At 50.2% G+C, this 22,538-nt stretch overlaps 2 protein-coding genes and 3 long non-coding RNA genes across 22 annotated transcripts; 2 read left to right on the forward strand and 3 right to left on the reverse strand.

Annotated features, from left to right (window-relative positions):
• Positions 1-110: 110 nt before the first annotated feature.
• On the forward strand, positions 111-11,998 carry tmem259 (transmembrane protein 259). 11 transcript variants are annotated; one of them, XM_060068147.1, is made up of 12 exons: positions 111-251; positions 1,079-1,301; positions 1,527-1,802; positions 5,993-6,092; positions 6,572-6,682; positions 6,964-7,086; positions 7,919-8,019; positions 8,549-8,606; positions 9,467-9,550; positions 9,988-10,120; positions 10,597-10,696; positions 10,858-11,998. In XM_060068147.1, the coding sequence occupies exons 2-12, from the start codon at positions 1,104-1,106 to the stop codon at positions 11,482-11,484; spliced, it is 1,911 nt and encodes a 636-aa protein (XP_059924130.1). In that variant the 5' UTR covers positions 111-251; positions 1,079-1,103; the 3' UTR covers positions 11,485-11,998. The 11 variants fall into 11 exon arrangements, with proteins under 11 accessions (XP_059924130.1, XP_059924132.1, XP_059924140.1 ...); XM_060068149.1 differs by having other exon boundaries at positions 1,083-1,301; XM_060068157.1 differs by lacking the exons at positions 9,467-9,550; positions 9,988-10,120; positions 10,597-10,696; positions 10,858-11,998 and adding exons at positions 8,759-8,792; positions 8,911-8,943; positions 8,988-9,124 and having other exon boundaries at positions 8,549-8,708.
• On the reverse strand, positions 6,445-7,923 carry LOC132470017 (uncharacterized). Its single transcript, XR_009528559.1, has 2 exons — positions 7,224-7,923; positions 6,445-7,185 (listed from the first exon to the last, which is right to left on the reverse strand). It is a non-coding gene; the product is annotated as an uncharacterized LOC132470017 (long non-coding RNA).
• Positions 9,122-10,028, reverse strand: LOC132470016 (uncharacterized). The gene is made up of 3 exons (XR_009528558.1): positions 9,891-10,028; positions 9,295-9,596; positions 9,122-9,220 (listed from the first exon to the last, which is right to left on the reverse strand). It is a non-coding gene; the product is annotated as an uncharacterized LOC132470016 (long non-coding RNA).
• wdr18 (WD repeat domain 18) lies at positions 11,456-22,473 on the reverse strand. Of its 7 annotated transcripts, none has more exons than XM_060068159.1 (11): positions 22,224-22,473; positions 21,769-21,879; positions 18,069-18,202; positions 15,219-15,360; positions 13,896-14,039; positions 13,687-13,751; positions 13,483-13,607; positions 13,163-13,329; positions 12,938-13,003; positions 12,661-12,773; positions 11,456-12,380 (listed from the first exon to the last, which is right to left on the reverse strand). In XM_060068159.1, exons 1-11 carry the CDS (start codon positions 22,431-22,433, stop codon positions 12,377-12,379), a joined length of 1,281 nt encoding a protein of 426 aa, XP_059924142.1. In that variant the 5' UTR covers positions 22,434-22,473; the 3' UTR covers positions 11,456-12,376. The 7 variants fall into 7 exon arrangements, with proteins under 7 accessions (XP_059924142.1, XP_059924148.1, XP_059924143.1 ...); XM_060068165.1 differs by having other exon boundaries at positions 12,661-12,767; positions 12,935-13,003; XM_060068160.1 differs by lacking the exon at positions 11,456-12,380 and adding an exon at positions 12,473-12,491.
• Positions 12,287-12,737, forward strand: LOC132470014 (uncharacterized). 2 transcript variants are annotated; one of them, XR_009528556.1, is made up of 3 exons: positions 12,287-12,401; positions 12,501-12,590; positions 12,636-12,737. It is a non-coding gene; the product is annotated as an uncharacterized LOC132470014 (long non-coding RNA). The 2 variants fall into 2 exon arrangements; XR_009528555.1 differs by having other exon boundaries at positions 12,323-12,422.
• Positions 22,474-22,538: the final 65 nt, after the last annotated feature.

Here is a 22,538-nt window from a genome sequence, read left to right on the forward strand (position 1 = left end):
GCTCTTATTAGCTGATAAGGGATCGATAATCACGTTATTATGGATCGCGAACGCCGATTATCTTTCCATAGGACATACATCGGATGTGATGCTCGGTTTTGAGACACATGTCGGATACAGTACAGGTTTAAACCGGTTTAAAGCTCCCGGGGGCGGCTAACCGAGCAGCCAGCGCTAGCAGCTAACCCTAGCTAGCAGCTCCTCTGAGGCGTTCTGAAGATCTGTCATCTAAGAGATGACTATACCATCAGGTACACAGATCTATACAAGCATATATATATATATACATCTACATCTATAGAGGTGTGGCCTCGGACTGACACAGCGGGGAGGTGATCCGTCTGTCCTCCAGGTGACCAGTCGCTTTAATCAGCGAGGAGGAGATGCGATGTTATTGATGTGGTTTAGCTAGAGAAGACCATCTTGTGGTTACAGAACACTTATTGTACTAGTTAGTAGTATAACTGTTATTTTACTAGTTACCAGCTAGCAGAAGATGATATCCTATTGTCACAACTCTTACTGTACTAGTTATTGACTAGTTAGTAGTGGTAGTATTAGTAGAACTTTGGTTTCAGCACAGCTAGAGAACAAAATCTTCCTGCATTGTACTAGTTAGTACTGATAGTAGTAGTATAAATCTGTTATTGTACTAATTAGTCACTAGTTAGTACCGATAGTAGGAGTATAACTCTGTTATTGTACTAGTTGTACTGACAGTAGTAGAACTAGACCGTGTGTAATGTAAGACTTTTGGTTTGTTGGTGCGAATGGATTTGAACTGCATGTAAAAGGATATAAAGTGACCAGTCAAGCCTTTGCTGACTGGTTTCTGATGCACTGCCTGCTGAGAGACTGTTTGAGTTGTTAGGATATCAGGATATCTTCTAGGGTCATATGTGCTTGTGGAAAGAGAAACCTGGATATCCGCCCCTGGCGTCTTCTGGGCGTTTGAGCAGAGCACAGATCCAGATGTCTCCCGTCGGCCTCTAGACCGCCACCAGGGGGCGTGGAGATATACTCGGCTTAGTAGTACTTGCTAATACTCCTGCTTCTGACCCCGATATCGTTGTGCCAGCAAGGAGGAGCTAAGGGATAACGAGATGTCTGAGAACCAAGGCCCCGGGAACAACGTTCCTCTGAACAACAACCGGCTGAGGAACCCCAACATCAACCAGAACCCCCTCATCAACGTCCGAGACCGCCTCTTCCACGCGCTGTTCTTCAAGATGGCGGTGACCTACGCGCGGCTGTTCCCGCCCTCCTTCAGGAGGGTGTTTGAGTTCTTCGTCCTGCTGAAGGTAACTTCTCCTCCTCTACCTGTGACATGTAAAGGGATTAACTAAAACGACTCAACTATCACAGGTTTAGACAGCGGGTAGACCGCTGCTCCCCAAAATATATATATATATATATACACACCTCCACCCCCCACAGCACCTCCAGCTCTACTCCTCCGCCCGTCCTGCTGGTCTCCCGGTCTGCTGGTCTCCTGCTGGTCTCATGCTGGTCTTTTGTCTCCCCAGGCTCTCTTTGTGCTCTTCATCCTGGCCTACATCCACATCGTCTTCTCCCGCTCACCCATCCGCTGCCTGGAGGCGGTGCGGGAGGAGTGGCCCCGCGACGGCGTCCTGCGGGTGGAGATCCAGAGGAACTCCACCCGGGCCCCCGTGCTGCTGATGGGGCGGGGCCAGGAGGAGGAGCCGGGCACAGGGGGCGGAGTCTTCACACTGCAGCCGGGCGGCGAGGAGGAGGAGGAGGAGGAGATGACTCTGGAGATGTTTGACAACAGCTCGGTGAAGGTAGCGCTGTTAGGGGGGGGAACCACAGGGGACCTTACCATACCACATGGTACCATACGGTACCACATGGTACCATATAAGGCTGGGACAAGCGGCGACGTCATCGATGACGTCGACGCATAAATTACGTTGACGCGAAAAATGCGCGTCGATTCTAAAAACCCAAAACTAAGATGGCGGCGCCGGAGCGTAGCAGCAACGCGAGCGGCTCCTCAGACCTTCATAAGTGCCAGGCGCCACGCACTCGTTCCTCTAAAGTATGGGAAGACTTTAATGTAAAAGGAAACGATTCCTTGATATGTCGTCTTTGCAAAATGGAGATGGCTTTCCATTCTAGCACCACGGCAATACACCAGCACCTGAAGAGGCGCCACCCGGTAGCAGCTGCAGATGACCGAGCACCGTAGTATTCTAAGAATGCATTACTTTGCACCTTTATTTTGGAATTTAAAGGCAACAAACATGTATTGCAATGTTAAGGAATTCATATTTTTTTGTATTAATTGCTATTAGTCAATTAATAGATAGATAGATAGATAAATACTTTAATAATACCAGAGGGGAATTATTTTTGTCACGAACTCCAGATATACATACACAAATAAATAAATAAATAAATATTAAGAATAAAATAAAATATAACATATATATATCCATATCCATATATATACATATACATACATACACACGCACATATACATATACATACAACATAAATACACATACATACACAAAAGATAAAAGATGCAACCTAAGAAAAACAAAATATACAAATAACAAATTTAAGGACAATATAAATATATATACAACACCATATATACATATATATATATATATATATATATATACCTACACAAAAGACAGCACTGTACAAAAAGAATTGTACAGTATTGTGCAAAAGGTGCAAGAATTATAGTCCTTGTTTGAGGTCAGAGATTACAGAGAGGGATGGTGTCTGACATTCTAAGGGAGGCGTTGTAAAGTTTAATGGCCACAGGCAGGAAAGATTTCCTGTGGTGCATCTGGGTGAGAGGAATCTCCTGCTGAAGGTGCTCCACTGCAGGGCCAGTGTGTCGTAGAGAGGGTGTGAGACATTGTCCAAGATGGACTGAAGCCTGGACAGCATCCTCCTCTCTGCCACGGTCGTCAGGGTGTCCAGTTCCTCCCCCACAACATCACCGGCCCTCCTAATCAGTCTTTCAAGTCTGTTGGTGTCTGCAACCCTCATCCCACTGCCCCAGCATGTGACAGCGAAGAAGATTGCACTGGCTACAACAGACTCATAAAACATCCTCAGCATCGTCCGGCAGATGTTAAAGGACCTCAGCCTCCTGAGGCAAAAGAGTCGGCTTTGGCCTTTTTTGTAGACAGCCTCTGTGTTTCTACTCCAGTCCAACTTGTTATTAAAGTACACCCCCAGGTACTTGTATTCCTCAACAGTGTCCACTGGGACCCCCTGTATGGAAACAGGGGTCACAGCTGCTGTTTTCTCCCTCCTCAGATCCACAATGAGCTCCTTCGTCTTTGTCACGTTGAGTTGCAGGTGATTCAGCTCACTCCAAGTGACAAAGTTGTCCACAACAGTCCTGTATTCACAGTCATCCCCCTTTTCAATGCAGCCAACCATTGCTGAGTCATCAGAAAATTTCTGAAGGTGGCAGGACTCAATAGTTGCAATAGTTAAAGTCTGAGGTGAAAAGGGTGAAGAGGAAGGGAGAGAGGACAGTCCCCTGTGGGGCCCCAGTGTTGCTGACCACCTTGTCAGACACACAGTTCTGTAGGCGTACGTACTGTGGTCTGCCCGTCAGGTAATCAACAATCCAGGACACGATGGGGGCCTCCACCTCCATCGCAGTCATCTTCTCACCCAGTAGAGCCGGACGGATGGTGTTGAAGGCACTGGAGAAGTCAAAGAACATGACTCTCACAGTGCTTGCCGGCTTGTCCAGATGAGTGTAGAATCTGTTCAGCAGGTAGATGATGCCGTCCTCAACTCCCAGGCGGGGCTGGTAGGCGAACTGTAGTGGATCAGTGAAGGGCCTGACCATAGGCCTTAGCTGCTCCAGGATGAGCCTCTCCAGGGTCTTCATGACGTAGGACGTCAGGGCCACCGGTCTGTAGTCCTGAGGGCCGTTGGGACGCAGCTTCTTAGGTACAGGAACGAGGCAGGACGTCTTCCACAGCACGGGGACCCTCTGGAGGTGCAGGCTCAGGCTGAGGACCAGACTCAGTACTCCACACAGCTGATGGGCACATCTTTTAAGCACCCTGGGCAACACACCATCGGGGCCTGCAGCTTTGCCGGAGTGGAGTCTTGTTAGCTGTCTTCTCACCAGGTCAGGCGTGAAGGACACTGTAGAGGTGACAGTTGGGGGAGGGGTGTGGTCCTCAGGTTGTAGAGGACATGATGCAGAGCAGGGAGGAGGGGTGGAGTAGGTAGGAGTGAATTGAGGTGTCAAGGGGCAGACAAGAGGTCTGTAAGGAGAAGGAGTAGGGGGAGGTGGAGTGGCAGTAGGTGTTGGGCAGCCAGCAGCAGAGTCTTGTGGGGGAGGGGCCGCAGTATCAAACCTATTGAAAAATAGGTTCAGTTCATTGGCCCGGTCCACACAGCCCTCCAACCCCATGCCACCAGTCTTCTGGAACCCAGTGATGTTTCTCATACCACTCCACACATCCCTCGTGTTGTTTTGCTGGAGTTTATTCTCCAGCTTTCTCCTGTATCTGCCTTTTGCCTCCTTGATTGCAAGTTTGAGTACCACCTGCACTCTCCTCACCTCATCACGGTTGCCATCTCTGAACGCCCTCTTCTTTTCATTCAGGATGGCCTTAATGTCCTTGGTGATCCACGGCTTATTGTTGGCATAACAGTGACCCGGCCGTGCAGGGACATTGCAGTCCACACAGAAGTTGATATAGTCTGTGATGCACTCTGTAAGCCCATCAATGTCCTCCCCGTGGGGCTCACAGAGTGCAGGCCAGTCAGTCACCTCAAAGCAGCCCTGCAGTGCCTCATAAGCCTCCCCCGACCACCTCCTCACAGCCCTTGTGGTCGTAGGCTTCCTCTTCACCAGAAGCACATAGCAGGGTTTGAGGTGAACCAGGTTATGATCTGACCTGCCCAGAGGGGGGAGAGAAGAGGAGATGTATGCATCCTTAATGTTAGCATACATCAGGTCCAGGGTCCTCTCCTCTCTGGTAGGACAGCTCACATATTGCTTGAAGGTCGGCAGAACTCTATCCAAGGTGACGTGGTTAAAGTCTCCCGAAATGATGATGAGGGCACTGGGGTGTTGAGTCTGGAGTTTGGAGATGGTGGTGTGGACGATGCTGCTGGCAGATGTTGGGTTTGCAGAGGGAGGGATGTACAGTACAACAATGATAACGTGCGGGATCTCTCTAGGCAGATGGTATGGACGAAGTCCAACGGCGAGCAGTTCAGCATCCGGGCTACAGAGCTGTTCTTTAATGGTGATGTGACCAGGATTGCACCAACTGCTGTTTACAAAGACGCCAACCCCCCCTCCTTTCCGCTTACCGCTCTCAATACAATCCCGGTCAGCTCGGATGGTGTGGAAGCCATCCACGGAGACTATCTGGTCCGTAATGTCCCTGTGCAGCCATGTCTCAGTAAAACACATCAGGCTGCACTCCCGGTACTCCCGGTGGCGTAATGGGGAGATAATCGAGAATCGAATCGAAATCGAACTGAAAAAATGAATCGTTAGATTAATCGATGCATTGAAAAAATAATCGCTAGATTAATCGTTTAAAAAATAATCATTTATCCCAGCCCTAGTACCATACCACATGGTACCATACGTACCATACGGTACAATATCATATGATACCACACCATAATAATAATAATAATAATATTTTTTTGCAGCGCTTTTCATAGTAATCAAAGATGCTTCACAATAAAGGAATACATGCAGACAGTACAGACACTTTAACAAAAGGCAAATAAACAACACTACAACACATTAAGAGAGAGAGAGAGAGAGGGTGGGAGATGATTGGTCAGATGTTGTAGGTGGTCGATGTCTAATGAGGAATACCAAATAACTTTGAAGAGTGCTGGATTCGGTCCAAACTGAGTTCTTCAGTGACTCGTCTTGGCTAGTTAACTTCCGATCCAGTTTGCTTCCTTCATGTGTTGACTAACTCACGTCCATCTGTCTGTCTCTCAGTTCCAGCTGGACATCGAACCCCGACTGAAGCCCACGCTGAGCGGAGGGGGCGGGGCTAACGGCAGCCAGGACCTGTCATTCAGCCAGGCTCCTGCTAAAGGTAAGCAGCATGGGTTAGACAGTTCATAGACGATCATTAGGGAGCAGTAGGGGTTAGACAGTTCATAGACGGTCATTAGGGAGCAGTAGGGGTTAGACAGTTCATAGACGGTCATTAGGGAGCAGTAGGGGTTAGACAGTTCATAGACGGTCATTAGGGAGCAGTAGGGGTTAGACAGTTCATAGACGGTCATTAGGGAGCAGTAGGGGTTAGACAGTTCATAGACGGTCATTAGGGAGCAGTAGGGGTTAGACAGTTCAAAGACGGGTCATTAAGGAGCAGGTTGGGGATACACTGTACAGACCAGTCATTGATTTAGGGGTTAGACAGTGTTGTCATATGTGTATGTGTGTGTGTGTGTGTGTGTGTGTGTGTGTGTGTGTGTGTGTGTGTGTGTGTGTGTGTGTGTGTGTGTGTGTGTGTGTGTGTGTGTGTGTGTGTGTGTGTGTGTGTGTGTGTGTGTGTGTGTGTGTGTGTAGTCTGGCCCCAGGAGGAGTACATCGTGGAGTATTCTCTGGAGTACGGGTTCCTGCGTCTGTCCCAGAACACCAGACAGAGACTCAGCATCCCGGTGATGGTGGTGACGCTCGGTACGTTACTGTACTGAGTTTAGAGATTTTTGCTGTACTCTACTGTATATTAGGATATACTATACTGTTTATTAGGATATACTCTACTATATTATTATACTCTACTCTATATTATAATGATCTGCTCTATATTATAATGACCTGCTCTATATTATAATGATCTGCTCTATATTATAATGATCTGCTCTATATTATAATGACCTGCTCTATATTATAATGACCTGCTCTATATTATAATGATCTGCTCTATATTATAATGACCTGCTCACACTCTTCTTCAGACCCCATGAAGGATCAGTGTTTTGGGGACAGCTTCAGTCGGTTTCTTCTGGATGAGTTCCTGGGATACGACGACATCCTGATGTCCAGTGTCAAGGCCCTGGCAGAGAACGAGGAGAACAAAGGTTAGAACCAGGAGAACCTGTCTCTAGGACCAGGAGAACCTGTCTCTGGAACCAGAGGTCTGTAGGACCAGGAGAACCTGTCTCTAGGACCAGGAGAACCTGTCTCTGGAACCAGAGGTCTGTAGGACCAGGAGAACCTGTCTCTAGGACCAGGAGAACCTGTCTCTGGAACCAGAGGTCTGTAGGACCAGGAGAACCTGTCTCTAGGACCAGGAGAACCTGTCTCTGGAACCAGAGGTCTGTAGGACCAGGAGAACCTGTCTCTGGAACCAGGAGAACCTGTCTCTAGGACCAGAGGTCTCTAGAACCAGGAGAACCTGTCTCTAGGACCAGGAGAACCTGTCTCTAGGACCAGAGTTCTGTAGGACCAGGAGAACCTGTCTCTGGAACCAGGAGAAGCTGTCTCTAGGACCAGGAGAAGCTGTCTCTGGAACCAGGAGAAGCTGTCTCTGGAACCAGGAGAAGCTGTCTCTGGAACCAGGAGAACCTGTCTCTAGGACCAGGAGAACCCGTCTCTAGGACCAGAGGTCTGTAGGACCAGGAGAAGCTGTCTCTGGAACCAGGAGAAGCTGTCTCCAGGACCAGGAGAAGCTGTCTCTAGGACCAGGAGAAGCTGTCTCTAGGACCAGGAGAAGCTGTCTCTAGGACCAGGAGAACCGGTCTCTAGGGCCAGGAGAACCGGTCTCTAGGGCCAGGAGAACCGGTCTCTAGGACCAGAGGTCTGTAGGACCAGGAGAACCTGTCTCTGGAACCAGGAGAACCTGTCTCTAGGACCAGGGGTCTCTAGGACCAGGAGAACCTGGTTCAGTTGTGTGTTGTTGGTGTCCTTCAGGGTTCCTGAGGAACGTGGTTTCCGGGGAACACTACAGATTCGTCAGCATGTGGATGGCCCGGACCTCCTACCTGGCGGCCTTCCTCATCATGGTCATCTTTGTAAGGAACGCCTGAGCTACGCTCTGATGGTCTATCTCAGAGGTCCCCTCCTGGAGATACCAGTGCTGAGTTAGCAAGGTTAGGCTAGCAGTGCTGGGTTGGCAAGGCTGGGTAAGCTAGGCTAGTAGGACAGGGTTAGCTAGGCTAGGGGGTTGGGTTAGCTAGGCTAGTAGGGCTGGATTAGCTAGGCTAGGTTAGCTAGGCTAGTAGGGCTGGGTAAGCTAGGCTAGGGTGCTGGGTAAGCCAGGCTAGTAGGGCTGGTATGCTAAGCTAGTAGGGCTGGGTAAGCTAGTAATGATTATGCTGCCGCATTGTGCTGTGAATTATTTTAATAATAATAATAAAATTTAAATATTTTTTAATCAAGTGCCCATGATTATGCTGCCCCGTGCCAGTGGTGGCATGCATGGCAAAGGTTGCCGACCCCTGGGCTAGGGGGTTGGGTTAGCTAGGCTAGGGGGTTGGGTAGCTACGTTAAGGGGGATTTATGCAGATCAGATGAGCTAAACTGCGGTTTTTGTCCAAGCAGACCTTGTCCGTCTCCATGCTGCTGAGATATTCCCACCATCAAATCTTCGTGTTCATAGGTAAGAAGCGCTTCACAGGTAACTCTTCACACTTCCTGGAAGCTCCAGAGCCGCTAGTCGGTGGGACGGCCCTGATGAGGTTAGGGTCGTCCCCACACAGAGGTCCACACACACACACACACAGGTCCCCACACATGGGGGTCCCCACACAGAGGTCCCCACACACAGAGGTCCCCACACACAGAGGTCCCCACACACGGGTCCACACACAGAGGTCCACACACATGGGGGTCCCCACACACAGGTCCACACACATGGGGGTCCCCACACACAGGTCCACACACATGGGGGTCCCCACACACAGGTCCACACACATGGGGGTCCCCACACACAGGTCCACACACATGGGGGTCCCCACACACAGGTCCACACACAGGTCCACACACATGGGGGTACACCGGCCCTCCCGGAGCAGTGGGCTGCTGTGGTGCAGCGCCCGGGGAGCAGCTGGGGGTTTCAGGTGCCTTGCTCAAGGGCACCTCATCCGTAGGATGGATGTGGAGCAGACCGAACTGTAACTAGTGTCCTAGTTGAGGTGTTAACCTAGTTAACACCTCTCAACTAGTCTACTACATTAACTACTATTAGTTTAGAGGCGTTAACCAGGTGTTGACCTGGTTAACAGCTGTAAACCATTCTACTAGTTACTAGCATTAGTTAACCAGGTGTTGACCTGCCCCCATTGGACCTGGTTAACAGCTGTAAACCATTCTACTAGTTACTAGCATTAGTTTAGAGGTGCTAACCAGGTGTTGACCTGCCCCCAGTGGACCTGGTTAACAGCTGTAAACCATTCTACTAGTTACTAGCGTTAGTTGAGAGGTGCTAACCTGCTGTTGACCGGCCCCCTCTGCCCCCAGTGGACCTGCTCCAGATGTTGGAGATGAACATGACCATCGCCTTCCCCGCGGCTCCTCTGCTCACCGTCATCCTGGCCCTCGTTGGTAAGACCACCACCTCCAAGATGACCTCTGACCCCAGCACTCTGACCTCTGACCCCAGCACCCTGACCTGACCCCAGCACTCTGACCCCAGCACCCTGACCCCAGCACTCTGACCTGACCCCAGCACTCTGACCCCTGACCCCAACACTCTGACCCCTAACCCCAGCACTCTGACCTCTGTCCCCAGCACCCTGATCCCAGCGCTCTGACCTCTGACCCTGGACCCCAGAACTCTGACCTCTGACCCCTGACCAGCACTCCGACCTCTGAACCCAGCACCCTGACCTCTTAAACCCAGCAACCTGACCTCTGACCCCAGCACTCTTACCAGTACTCTGACCTCTGATCCCAGCACTCTGACCCCAGCACTCCGACCTCTGACCCCAGCACTCTGACCTCTGCCCCCAGCATGACCTTCTCTCTGCTGCCCCCCTCAGGCATGGAGGCCATCATGTCGGAGTTCTTCAATGACACGACCACAGCGTTCTACATCATCCTCATCGTGTGGTTGGCCGATCAGTACGACGCCATCTGCTGCCATACCAACACCAGCAAACGACATTGGCTGAGGTAAGACTTGCCCCTCCCCCAAGAGGCGCCTGATTGGCTGAGGTTGGACTAACCCCTCCCAAAAGAGGAGCCTGATTGGCTGAGGTAAGACTAGCCCCTCCCCGAAGAGGAGACTGAATGTCGTGGAGACGGAGGTGTCGTGGTGACGGAGGTGTCGTGGTGACGGAGGTGTCGTGGTGACGGAGGTGTCGTGGTGACGGAGGTGTCGTGGTGACGGAGGTGTCGTGGTGACGGAGGTGTCGTGGTGACGGAGGTGTCGTGGTGACGGAGGTATCGTGGTGACGGAGGTGTCGTGGTGACGGAGGTGTCGTGGTGACGGAGGTGTCGTGGTGACGGAGGTGTCGTGGTGACGGAGGTGTCGTGGAGACGGAGGTGTCGTGGTGACGGAGGTGTCGTGGTGACGGAGGTGTCGTGGTGACGGAGGTGTCGTGGTGACGGAGGTGTCGTGGTGACGGAAGTCTTTGTTGTTTCCACAGGTTCTTCTACCTGTACCACTTTGCCTTCTACGCGTACCACTACCGCTTCAACGGGCAGTACAGCAGCCTGGCACTGGTCACCTCCTGGCTCTTCATCCAGGTCAGTCCCCTAGCCCACGACCCCCTAGACCAGGACCCCGTAGACCCCGTAGACCCCCATACGACCCCTTAACCCCCAGACAACCCCTTAAGCCAGGGTGTAACCCTTTCTGACTGTAACCACGCCTCCTCCCTGTCCTAACTCCGCCCCTCCCTCCTCAGCACTCCATGATCTACTTCTTCCACCACTACGAGCTTCCTGCCATCCTGCAGCAGATCCGCATCCAGGAGCTGCTGCTGCAGAACCAGCAGGCGGGCGCGGCCAACCAGACCGCCCTGCAGGACAACCTCAACAACAACACGCACCCCGCCCCCCCGCCCCCCGGGGCCGCCCCGCCCCCCGGGGCCGCCCCGCCCGCGGCCCCCGCCCCCCTCCAGCCCGCAGCCCCCGGCCCCGCCCCCCCAGGGCTGGACTGGGTCGCCCAGACGGCCGCAATCATCACAGAGGTTCTCAACTCCTCTGGCCCCACCCACCACCCACCAAGCCCCGCCCACAGCCCACCTAGCCCCGCCCACAACCCAGCAGGTCTCGGGGACAGGGGGGCGGGGTCAGAGTTCGGGATGGGGGAGGGAGGAGGAGGGTCAGAAGATAAAAGTGTAGGCGGAGCTAGTAGCAGCACAGAGCTGTCAACCCCGTCACCATGCCCTAGTCCTCCAATAGGAGAGCCTTTAAGCATAAGCCCCTCCCCTCAACCCACAGACTGGCTGGCCACGCCCCCACAGGCCACACCCCTCAGACAAAGCTCTGCCACAGACAATGACCAGACGGAGACCCCCGCCCTCTCCTGATCAAACACGTGCACACGTACGCACACGTACACACACGTACACACGTGACGCTGGGATGCCCCTGTCCTCCCCCCTGTTGCCATGGTGAGGAGTTTGTTGGAATCGGACTGGCCACCACTTGTATAGTGGCCTTTGCAAATCATTCTGGGAAATGGAGTGCCTAGGTGTCGCTGTGTGTAGCCGTTAGCTTAGCATGACAGGCAGAGCTACCCTCATACACTAAAGGGTCAGTGAATGTCTATCGCCACACCCATATGCTCCTGTAGGCCTGTTGCCATAGAGACGAGGTGCCCGTCGTCGTGGAGACGAGTCACAAAGTCTCCCATCATTAAAATATATGAAACCGATTCTTGCTGGTCCCGCGATGATGTGGTGCCTGAAGTACTACCACTCACCTAGTACTTCCTGGCTCTGTGGTGGTACTACCTGGCTCTGTGGTAGTACTACTCTTAATGTATTCTGATTATTTACTCCAGTAAACGTGTGCCGATCGCCTTATCTGCACTCAAATGTCTCCTGGACTCGTCTTTACTGACAGTAAGAGGACTCAGAACACATTTAGAACATGCTCTGGTTAGCATAACCAGCTAGGACAGGCTAGTTCATAGTTAGTTGAACTAACCTGGCTCTGCTCTAACAAGGTAACTAACTAATCAGTGAACTAACTAATGAACAGCACTAGTTACACGCACACAACAACACAATCTTCAACACATCTGCTTTATTGTACAAAACATTCAGGTTATTACACTAATGAGGGGGGGAGGAGTCAGGTGAGGGGGAGGAGGAGACAGGTGAGGGGGAGGAGGAGACAGGTGAGGGGGAGGAGGAGTCGGGTGAGGAGGAGGAGTCAGGTGAGGGGGAGGAGGAGTCAGGTGAGGAGGAGGAGGAGTCAGGTGAGGGGGAGGAGGAGTCAGGTGAGGGGGAGGAGGAGTCAGGTGAGGGTGAGGGGTAGGAGGAGTCAGGTGAAGGGGAGGAGGAGACAGGTGAGGAGGAGGAGGAGTCAGGTGAGGGAGTCAGGGTAGGAGGAGACAGGTGAGGGGGTGGAGGAGACAGGTGAGGGGGAGGAGGAGTCAGGTGAGGGGGAGGAGGAGTCAGGTGAGGGGGTGGAGGACTCGGGTGAGGAGGACTCGGGTGAGGAGGAAGAGGAGTCGGGTGAGGAGGAAGAGGAGTCAGGTGAGGAGGTGGGCGGAGAAGCTGTAGAGGTCCTTGTTGACCTTCTTCAGGGTGCGGACCTCCTCCTCCAGCTCGGCCAGACGCACCCTGGAGCCGTCCTCATCCCCCACCCGCTGGGACAGAGGGCAAAGGTCAGGGGTCAATGAGCTAGAGGTCAGTGAGCTAGGGGTCTGTAGGGGTCAGTGAGCTAGAGGTCAGTGAGCTAGAGGTCAGTGAGCTAGGGGTCAGTGAGCTAGGGGTCATTAGGGGCTAGAGGTCAGGGGTCATGGTTACTCACTTTGTCCGTGATGGCCGTCATGGTGGAGAAGAGCTTCTCTGCTTTCTGAAGATACGACTCCTCCTCCTACAGACACACAACCTGTAAGAGCGAGCACACACACACACACACACACACACACACACACACACACACACACACACACACACACACACACACACACACACACACACACACACACACACACACACACACACACACACACACACACACACACACACACACCTGTGTGTGGAGGCCGAGGCGCAGGCAGACGTCTCCGGAGTCGGGCCCCTCGGCGTGCTGGGAGGACGCCAGGTGCCGGCTGAGGCGCGGCAGGGGCGCGGCCGGAGCCCCCAGAGGGACCAGCATGTTGGCCGGGGCGGCCATGATGGAGCAGGTGGTCACCTGACCTGTAGCAGACACACACCATTTAACACACACACACACACACACACACACACACACACACACACACACACACACACACACACACACACACACACACACACACACACACACACACACACACACACACACACACACACACACACACACACACACACCTTTCTGGGCGGAGCAGCGAAGGCTCTGCCTGCTCTGGACGTCCCAGAGCCGCATGGTCTCGTCGTGGGACCCCGACAGGAGGAGCGTCCCGTCCATCGACACCGACAGACAGCTCACCAGGTTCCTGTCCAGGACAACCAATCAGAGGGAAGCAGCAGTACACTTCACAAGAGTCTTAGCCTCTACCTGTTTTACTAGTTTACCTGTGTCCTTTGAACACCTGGTTGCCGTCGCTTTCTGACTGGAACGTTTTATCTCGGCTTAAACTCTGAAATGAAACCAAAACATAAACAACCAACCTGTTAAAACCACGTCCACACACAAGTTGAGCCACGTTGATTTCCTGTTACACAGATGCTTATACAAGCTTTAGATACATCCATCTATAGATAAATCAGGCCAGTGAGTGTACCTGACTACACAGGGACACCTGGAAGATGTTTCCATCACTTCCTCCACAGAACAGGAAGTACTCGCAGGGATCCAGGGTCACCGACATGATGCTGACGTCAAACAGGATCGACAAGAGCAGCTCTCCTGAGCCCAGCTCCCACAGCTGGAGACGAGAGGCCGCCATAACATCTGCTTTAGAGGCCGCCATAACATCTGCTTTAGAGGCCGCTATAACATCTGCTTTAGAGGCCGCCATAACATCTGCTTTAGAGGCCGCCATAACATCTGCTTTAGAGGCCGCCATAACATCTACTTTAGAGGCCGCCATAACATCTGCTTTAGAGGCCGCTATAACATCTGCTTTAGAGGCCGCCATAACATCTGCTTTAGAGGCCGCCATAACATCTGCTTTAGAGGCCGCCATAACATCTGCTTTAGAGGCCGCCATAACATCTGCTTTAGAGGCCGCTATAACATCTGCTTTAGAGGCCGCTATAACATCTGCTTTAGAGGCAAACTATAACATCTGCTTTAGAGGCCGCCATAACATCTGCTTTAGAGGCCGCCATAACATCTGCTTTAGAGGCCGCCATAACATCTGCTTTAGAGGCCGCCATAACATCTGCTTTAGAGGCCGCTATAACATCTGCTTTAGAGGCCGCTATAACATCTGCTTTAGAGGCAAACTATAACATCTGCTTTAGAGGCCGCTATAACATCTGCTTTAGAGGCCGCTATAACATCTGCTTTAGAGGCCGCTATAACATCTGCTTTAGAGGCCGCTATAACATCTGCTTTAGAGGCAAACTATAACATCTGCTTTAGAGGCCGCTATAACATCTGCTTTAGAGGCCGCCATAACATCTGCTTTAGAGGCCGCCATAACATCTGCTTTAGAGGCAAACTATAACATCTGCTTAAGAGGCCGCTATAACATCTGCTTTAGAGGCCGCCATAACATCTGCTTTAGAGGCCGCCTTAACATCTGCTTTAGAGGCCACCATAACATCTGCTTTAGAGGCATGGAAGTCAGTCACCGGTCAGTCCCCAATCAGTCAGTCACCAGTAAATGAGTCAGTCAGTCCCCAGTTAGTCAGTCAGTCACCAGTCAGTCAGTCACCAGTCAGTCAGTCACCAGTCAGTCAGTCAGTCATCAGTCAGTCACCAGTCAGTCAGTCCCCAGTCAGTCAGTCAGTCACCAGTCAGTCAGTCAGTCAGTCCGTCAGTCAGTCGTCAGTCAGTCGTCAGTCAGTCGTCAGTCAGTCGTCAGTCAGTCGTCAGTCAGTCGTCAGTCAGTCACCAGTCAGTCACCAGTCAGTCACCAGTCAGTCAGTCCCCCCACCTTGACGGTCTGGTCCAGCGAGGCTGTGGCCAGCCGGGCCTGCGGCCCCATCAGCCCACAGTGGAGGTCGGTGACGGGGAGGGAGTGGCGGGACAGCACGTGGAGAGGCTCGGGGCTGCAGCCCTGGTCCAGCTGCACCACACTGGACACACACCGTGACAAACACACACCATCACACACACCCTATGACAAACACACCATCACACACACACCGTGACAAACACACACCATCACACACACCCTATGACAAACACACACCATCACACACACACCGTGACAAACGCACACCATCACACACACACCGTGACAAACACACACCATCACACACACCCTATGACAAACACACCATCACACACACACCGTGACAAACACACACCATCACACACACCCTATGACAAACACACACCATCACACACACCGTGACAAACGCACACCATCACACACACACCGTGACAAACACACACCATCACACACACACCATGATAAACACACACCCTATGACAAACACACACACACCATGATAAAACACACACACACACCATGATAAAACACACACACACACCATGATAAAACACACACACACACCATGATAAAACACACACACACCATGATAAAACACACACACACACACCATGATAAATCACACACACACACACACACACACACACACACACACACACACACACACACACACACACACACACACACACACACACACACACACACACACCATGATAAAACACACACCATCACACAACTAGGGCTTTGACTACCTTTCCCAAAAATCATATTCGAAGTTCGTTTGTTTATTAATATTCAAATATTTATTAATAATATTCTGACCATTAAAGGCCCACTATGCAACTTTTTTTGCCAAAATTACATTAAGTATGCAGGTTGAGAGTTATGCTGATGGTTCTGCATCCATTTCTGGGTCGATTGGTGGGTGTGTCATTTACCCATGTCGCCTCTCCAGTGAAAAAGCGCATATGCAACTTGCTCTGTTCGGACCGACACAATCCGGATGTGACGAGCGGAAGTATCCTCGAAAATGTAGTCAGATTGTAGTTTCGAAAATGCTTTACGGCACAGACACACACCCAAACATGGCACCGGCTAGATATAAACAGCCAGTTGCGAGGCAATTGTTGCATTCATCATGGATCAATCGACTGATAAGGGACCCAAGAGGCGACCGTCGGTGGAACAAAAGAAGAATGGACCAGAAAAGAGATCAGACACGAGTGAAAGGGGAACTATGCAACTTTTTTGGCTTGATTTACCTTAATATAACAGGCTAAGAGTCAAGTTACTAAGGGATTGTTATATTCATCATAGATCAGCCGACTAAAAAGAGACAGAGAAACCCAATGTCGGAGGAACAGAAGAAGAGAAAAGGGAGACTGACCGGCAGAGAGGCCAGACACGAGTAAACGTTGGGCAAGCTTTTCAGGAATAGCGTGAACTGAAAGAAAAAGAACACTGCAAATCAGACGCCGACTCGGCCGTGTTGCTTTTGAAATTGAAAGTACCCTTGGGTGGCCTTTGTCTTCGTGGTATTCTTGATGTTGATAGTCTCTGTACAAATGTGTTTGCTCAACCATTTTGTTGTGGGCCCTGTAAAAATTGTTTTCTCGACCGTTTTGTTGTGAGCCCTGTATGTTTCTAGCTTGCTTGGTTGCAACCATATAAACACCTTTGTTTCCATGGGTGTTTTGCTGTTCATCTGTCTCGTCCCCCAGATACAGACTGAATCCCCGAATCCAGGTTCTTGTTTATTTAGATTATTATGTTGGCCAAACCTCTTACACTGATTGTTCTGTTCAACCTAAGATAAAACAATTATAATCTAGGATATAAATTCTCCCCGTCAACTATAAAAAAGGATGGATTTATGTTTATTGCAATACAAATACACCCTTTTAAAAATGTATAACATTGCCTACACTTTATGAACATCTACTTCGGACATGGCTCCACGCATTCGCCGGCTTCTTTGAAAACAAATGCACATGGCTCGCGTAGAAGTGCATGGGGAAGGGTCGTCAACGAGTTGTTACGACAGTGTTGTGAAATATCTACTACGAAGCTGTAGGGGGCGTTGTGTAGAGAAATGTGCGTGCCAAAACCAAGAAAACAGCGAAGAAATGCCCGAAGTTGCATAGTGGGCCTTTAAATTCCTTCAGTAAGACCTGGGCTGAATCCGAATACTTAGTACATACTATTTCTGTTCAGTGTCTACTACTTGACCGTATTACACTTGACAGTGTAGTACGGTCTACAGCTATGCGTACGCCTCTGAACGCTTCCGAACACCGCCGAAACTCCACCGGATGTTTGGAGATGACGTATCTCCCCTCAGATGCCGGCAAAATTACCTTGATAAGTTACCTGTTTTCCGTCTTGTCATCGTTGCTATTAAATTAAAAATGTCTCTTTTTACTTAATTACTTACTTTACTTTTTTACTCTTTTTAATGTCTCTTTTTTTCGCCGCTTTCTACGGCGTCTTTCTAAGCCGTTGTTGGTAGTGTCGGGTCAGCCATCTCTTCTTCGTTCGTTACCAGACTCCAACTACCGTTGTATACTGTGGCGGTAGCACGCACCCATAACAGGTTCGAATATTAAGGGCTGCCTAATATTCGTTCGAATTTTGATTTATTTTTTGATATTCTAATTATATTCGAATCACAAAGTTCGGAGTCAAAGCCCTTTCACACACACACCCTATGACAAACACACACACACACACCATGACAAACACACACACACACCATGACAAACACACACACACCATGACAAACACACACACACCATGACAAACACACACACACACACACACACACAGTACCTGGCGAGGCGCCACACCAGGGCCAGGTTGTCTTTGCCTCCGGTGACGAGGTGGGAGGAGTCATCGGTGAACTTCACACAGCTGACGTCCTGGTAGTGTCTGTTGAGGACCGCCAGGAGGCCGCCCGTCGACACCTAGAGATCAGTATCTGTTATCCACTGGTGATGTCTAAACCTAGAGATCAGTATCTGTTATCCACTGGTGATGTCTAAACCTAGAGATCAGTATCTGTTATCCACTGGTGATGTCTAAACCTAGAGATCAGTATCTGTTATCCACTGGTGATGTCTAAACCTAGAGATCAGTATCTGTTATCCACTGGTGATGTCTAAACCTAGAGATCAGTATCTGTTATCCACTGGTGATGTCTAAACCTAGAGATCAGTATCTGTTATCCACTGGTGATGTCTAAACCTAGAGATCAGTATCTGTTATCCACTGGTGATGTCTAAACCTAGAGATCAGTATCTGTTATCCACTGGTGATGTCTAAACCTAGAGATCAGTATCTGTTATCCATTGGTGATGTCTAAACCTAGAGATCAGTATCTGTTATCCACTGGTGATGTCTAAACCTAGAGATCAGTATCTGTTATCCACTGGTGATGTCTAAACCTAGAGATCAGTATCTGTTATCCACTGGTGATGTCTAAACCTAGAGATCAGTATCTGTTATCCACTGGTGATGTCTAAACCTAGAGATCAGTATCTGTTATCCACTGGTGATGTCTAAACCTAGAGATCAGTATCCGTTATCCACTGGTGATGTCTAAACCTAGAGATCAGTATCCGTTATCTACTGGTGATGTCTAAACCTAGAGATCAGTATCCGTTATCCACTGGTGATGTCTAAACCTAGAGATCAGTATCCGTTATCCACTGGTGATGTCTAAACCTAGAGATCAGTATCTGTTATCCACTGGTGATGTCTAAACCTAGAGATCAGTATCTGTTATCCACTGGTGATGTCTAAACCTAGAGATCAGTATCTGTTATCCACTGGTGATGTCTAAACCTAGAGATCAGTATCTGTTATCCACTGGTGATGTCTAAACCTAGAGATCAGTATCCGTTATCCACTGGTGATGTCTAAACCTAGAGATCAGTATCCGTTATCTACTGGTGATGTCTAAACCTAGAGATCAGTATCCGTTATCCACTGGTGATGTCTAAACCTAGAGATCAGTATCTGTTATCTACTGGTGATGTCTAAACCTAGAGATCAGTATCTGTTATCCACTGGTGATGTCTAAACCTAGAGATCAGTATCTGTTATCCACTGGGGATGTCTAAACCTAGAGATCAGTATCCGTTATCCACTGGTGATGTCTAAACCTAGAGATCAGTATCTGCTATCTACTGGTAATGTCTGCTACCATTAAATAAGAATAAGATTGTTAAAGACATCTAGACTGATGAGGTATAATATGTTCCAGTTACACATTTGAATATCAAAGAATGACAAGATATGATATAAATAATAACTAATATATAATAATCGTAATAATAATATTGTAGACATAAGGTCAGAAACACAATGACTAATAAAGACTAATCTAGATATCAGACATGATCCCAAGGCTGAGTGACATCCGCTCCACTGATCGACAGCTTGATGAGGGCTGCCTCACCTCCTACAGGCAGTCAGTCACCAGTCAGTCCCCAGTCAGTCAGTCAGTCCCCAGTCAGTCACCAGTCAGTCAGTCCCCAGTCTGTCAGTCCCCAGTCCCCAGTCAGTCATTCAACAGTCAGTCCCCAGTCAATCAGTCCCATGTCAGTCAGTCCCCAGTCAGTCAGTCCCCAGTCAGTCAGTCAGTCCCCAGGGCCTAAAAAAAAAAAAAGTTTGGTTCCTGTTGGTTGTCAGTTGAGGTCATGGGTAGGTAGGGAATTTATTTTTTCAGCGGCAGCGAATGATAGGTAGGTTGTTTTCATTTAAAAACGAGAAAATTCGCTCATCCTTGTACAGAATGAAGAGGTGCTGTACCAAAACGTAATTATAGTTTGCAAAAAATATATATATATTTTTTTTTTAGAAAGCTCATAAAATAATTTGGGTCGCACATAAATTGACAGGGTCGGTCGGAAACCGGAACCAAACAAATTTTTTTGGCCCAGTCAGTCAGTCAGTCAGTCCCCAGTCAGTCAGTCAGTCCCCAGTCAGTCAGTCAGTCCCCAGTCAGTCAGTCCCCAGTCAGTCAGTCAGTCACCAGTCTGTCAGTCAGTTTTTTTTTTTTTTAGAAAGCTCATAAAATAATTTGGGTCGCACATAAATTGACAGGGTCGGTCGGAAACCGGAACCAAACAAAAATATTTTTTTGGCCCAGTCAGTCAGTCAGTCAGTCAGTCCCCAGTCAGTCAGTCCCCAGTCAGTCAGTCAGTCCCCAGTCAGTCAGTCAGTCCCCAGTCAGTCAGTCAGTCACCAGTCTGTCAGTCAGTTCCAAGTGAGTCAGTCCCCAGTCAGTCAGTCAGTCAGTCCCCAGTCAGTCAGTCGCCAGTCTGTCAGTCACCAGTCTGTCAGTCACCAGTCTGTCAGTCAGTTCCCAGTGAGTCAGTCAACAGTCAGTCCCCAGTCAGTCAGTCCCCAGTCAGTCAGTCAGTCCCCAGTCAGTCAGTCACCAGTCTGTCAGTCAGTTCCCAGTGAGTCAGTCCCCAGTCAGTCAGTCAGTCCCCAGTCAGTCAGTCACCAGTCTGTCAGTCAGTTCCCAGTGAGTCAGTCCATAGTCAGTCCCCAGTCAGTCAGTCAGTCACCAGTCTGTCAGTCACGCCGTCTACCCACTGCGCCTTCCGTCAGCGGATGACGGAAGGCGTGGCTGACAGATGGGGGAGGAGTCTTTGCAGAGACATACGTCAGCCAAGCCCGAGCATACGCGATCTGATTGGATGACGGATTCGTCACTGCCTGAAAAGTTGAAAATTGTTCAACTTTCATGACGGAGCCGACGGATATAACGGAACGGATGGATCCACAATGCATTGCGGCTCTGCCCCATTCAAAGTCGATGGGATCCGTCTTTTGACGGATGCAATGGGCAAGAGGGGTCAGTCACCAGTCAGTCAGTCCCCAGTCAGTTAGTCCCCAGTCAGTCAGTCCCTAGTCAATCAGTCAGTAACCAGTCTGTAAGTCAGTCCCCAGTCAGTCAGTCACCAGTCTGTCAGTCAGTTCCCAGTGAGTCAGTCCATAGTCAGTCCCCAGTCAGTCAGTCAGTCCCCAGTCAGTCAGTCCCCAGTCAGTCAGTCACCAGTCTGTCAGTCAGTTCCCAGTGAGTCAGTCCATAGTCAGTCCCCAGTCAGTCAGTCAGTCACCAGTCTGTCAGTCACGCCGTCTACCCACTGCGCCTTCCCAGTCAGTCAGTCAGTCACCAGTCAGTCAGTCCCCAGTCAGTCAGCCACCAGTCAGTCAGTCAGTCAGTCAGTCTGTCAGTCAGTTACCAGTCAGTCACCAGTCTGTCAGTCAGTCACCAGTCTGTCAGTCAGTCAGTCAGTCAGTCACCAGTCAGTCAGCCACCAGTCAGTCCGTCGTCAGTCATCAGTCAGTCAGTCAGTCAGTCACCAGTCTGTCAGTCACCAGTCTGTCAGTCACCAGTCTGTCAGTCAGTCCCCAGTCAGTCAGTCCCCAGTCAGTCAGTCCGTCCCCAGTCAGTCCGTCGTCAGTCAGTCAGTCAGTCAGTCAGTCAGTCAGTCACCAGCCAGTCCCGGCTCACCTCCCACAGGTAGAGGGCCTCTGCGATCCCGGCGGCGAGGAACAGTCCGTTGGGGGCGGCGGTCAGACAGGTCACCACCCCGGGACACACCATCCTCTGCAGCAGCTGGTCCTGAGATCAACACACCGAGTTAACACACACACACACACACACACACACACACACAGTACAGTTTATCACCATTAAATTCAGTAGACTAATTAATGTTGGTATATATTTTATGAATAGGGCTTTCTAAGGAGGATTAGAAAGGGCCACGGTTAGGGGCTAACCCTAGCTCTCTAAAGAGGATTAGGGTTTATCAGGGTATGTTAGGGTAAATAGAGTATATTAAAGTTAGATCACCACATAGAGTTTAGTATTGGCTGTATAGACATGAAGACGGTTGTGTTGAGTATGAGAGTAACTCACATCAGATGAGTATAAGTATTAAAGGTAGTATTATTCGGTACTACCTTCCTTTGTATCTCCCACACGTTGATGAAGTTCTTGCCCAGTTGGGCCCCCAGGAGCCACCGGTCGTCTAGGACGGCCAGGCCACGGGCCGAGGTGTTTCCCCCCCGGTAGGAGACCAGGTTGGCCCCGGAGTGGAGGTCCGACACCGTGCAGTTCCACAGCAGGGAGGACGAGTCCGTGCTCACGATCACTTCCATGGGCGCTGACATCTTGGCTTCTTCACCGAAAACACGAGCCGGCGAGAGTTCAGAGCGTCACGGCCGAGGTGCATTGTGGGATTTGTAGGAATGTAGTCTCCGGGTAGACGAGGAATT

Source organism: Gadus macrocephalus, chromosome 12 (assembly GCF_031168955.1).
Source record: "Gadus macrocephalus chromosome 12, ASM3116895v1".
Taxonomy (NCBI): Eukaryota; Metazoa; Chordata; class Actinopteri; order Gadiformes; family Gadidae; genus Gadus; species Gadus macrocephalus.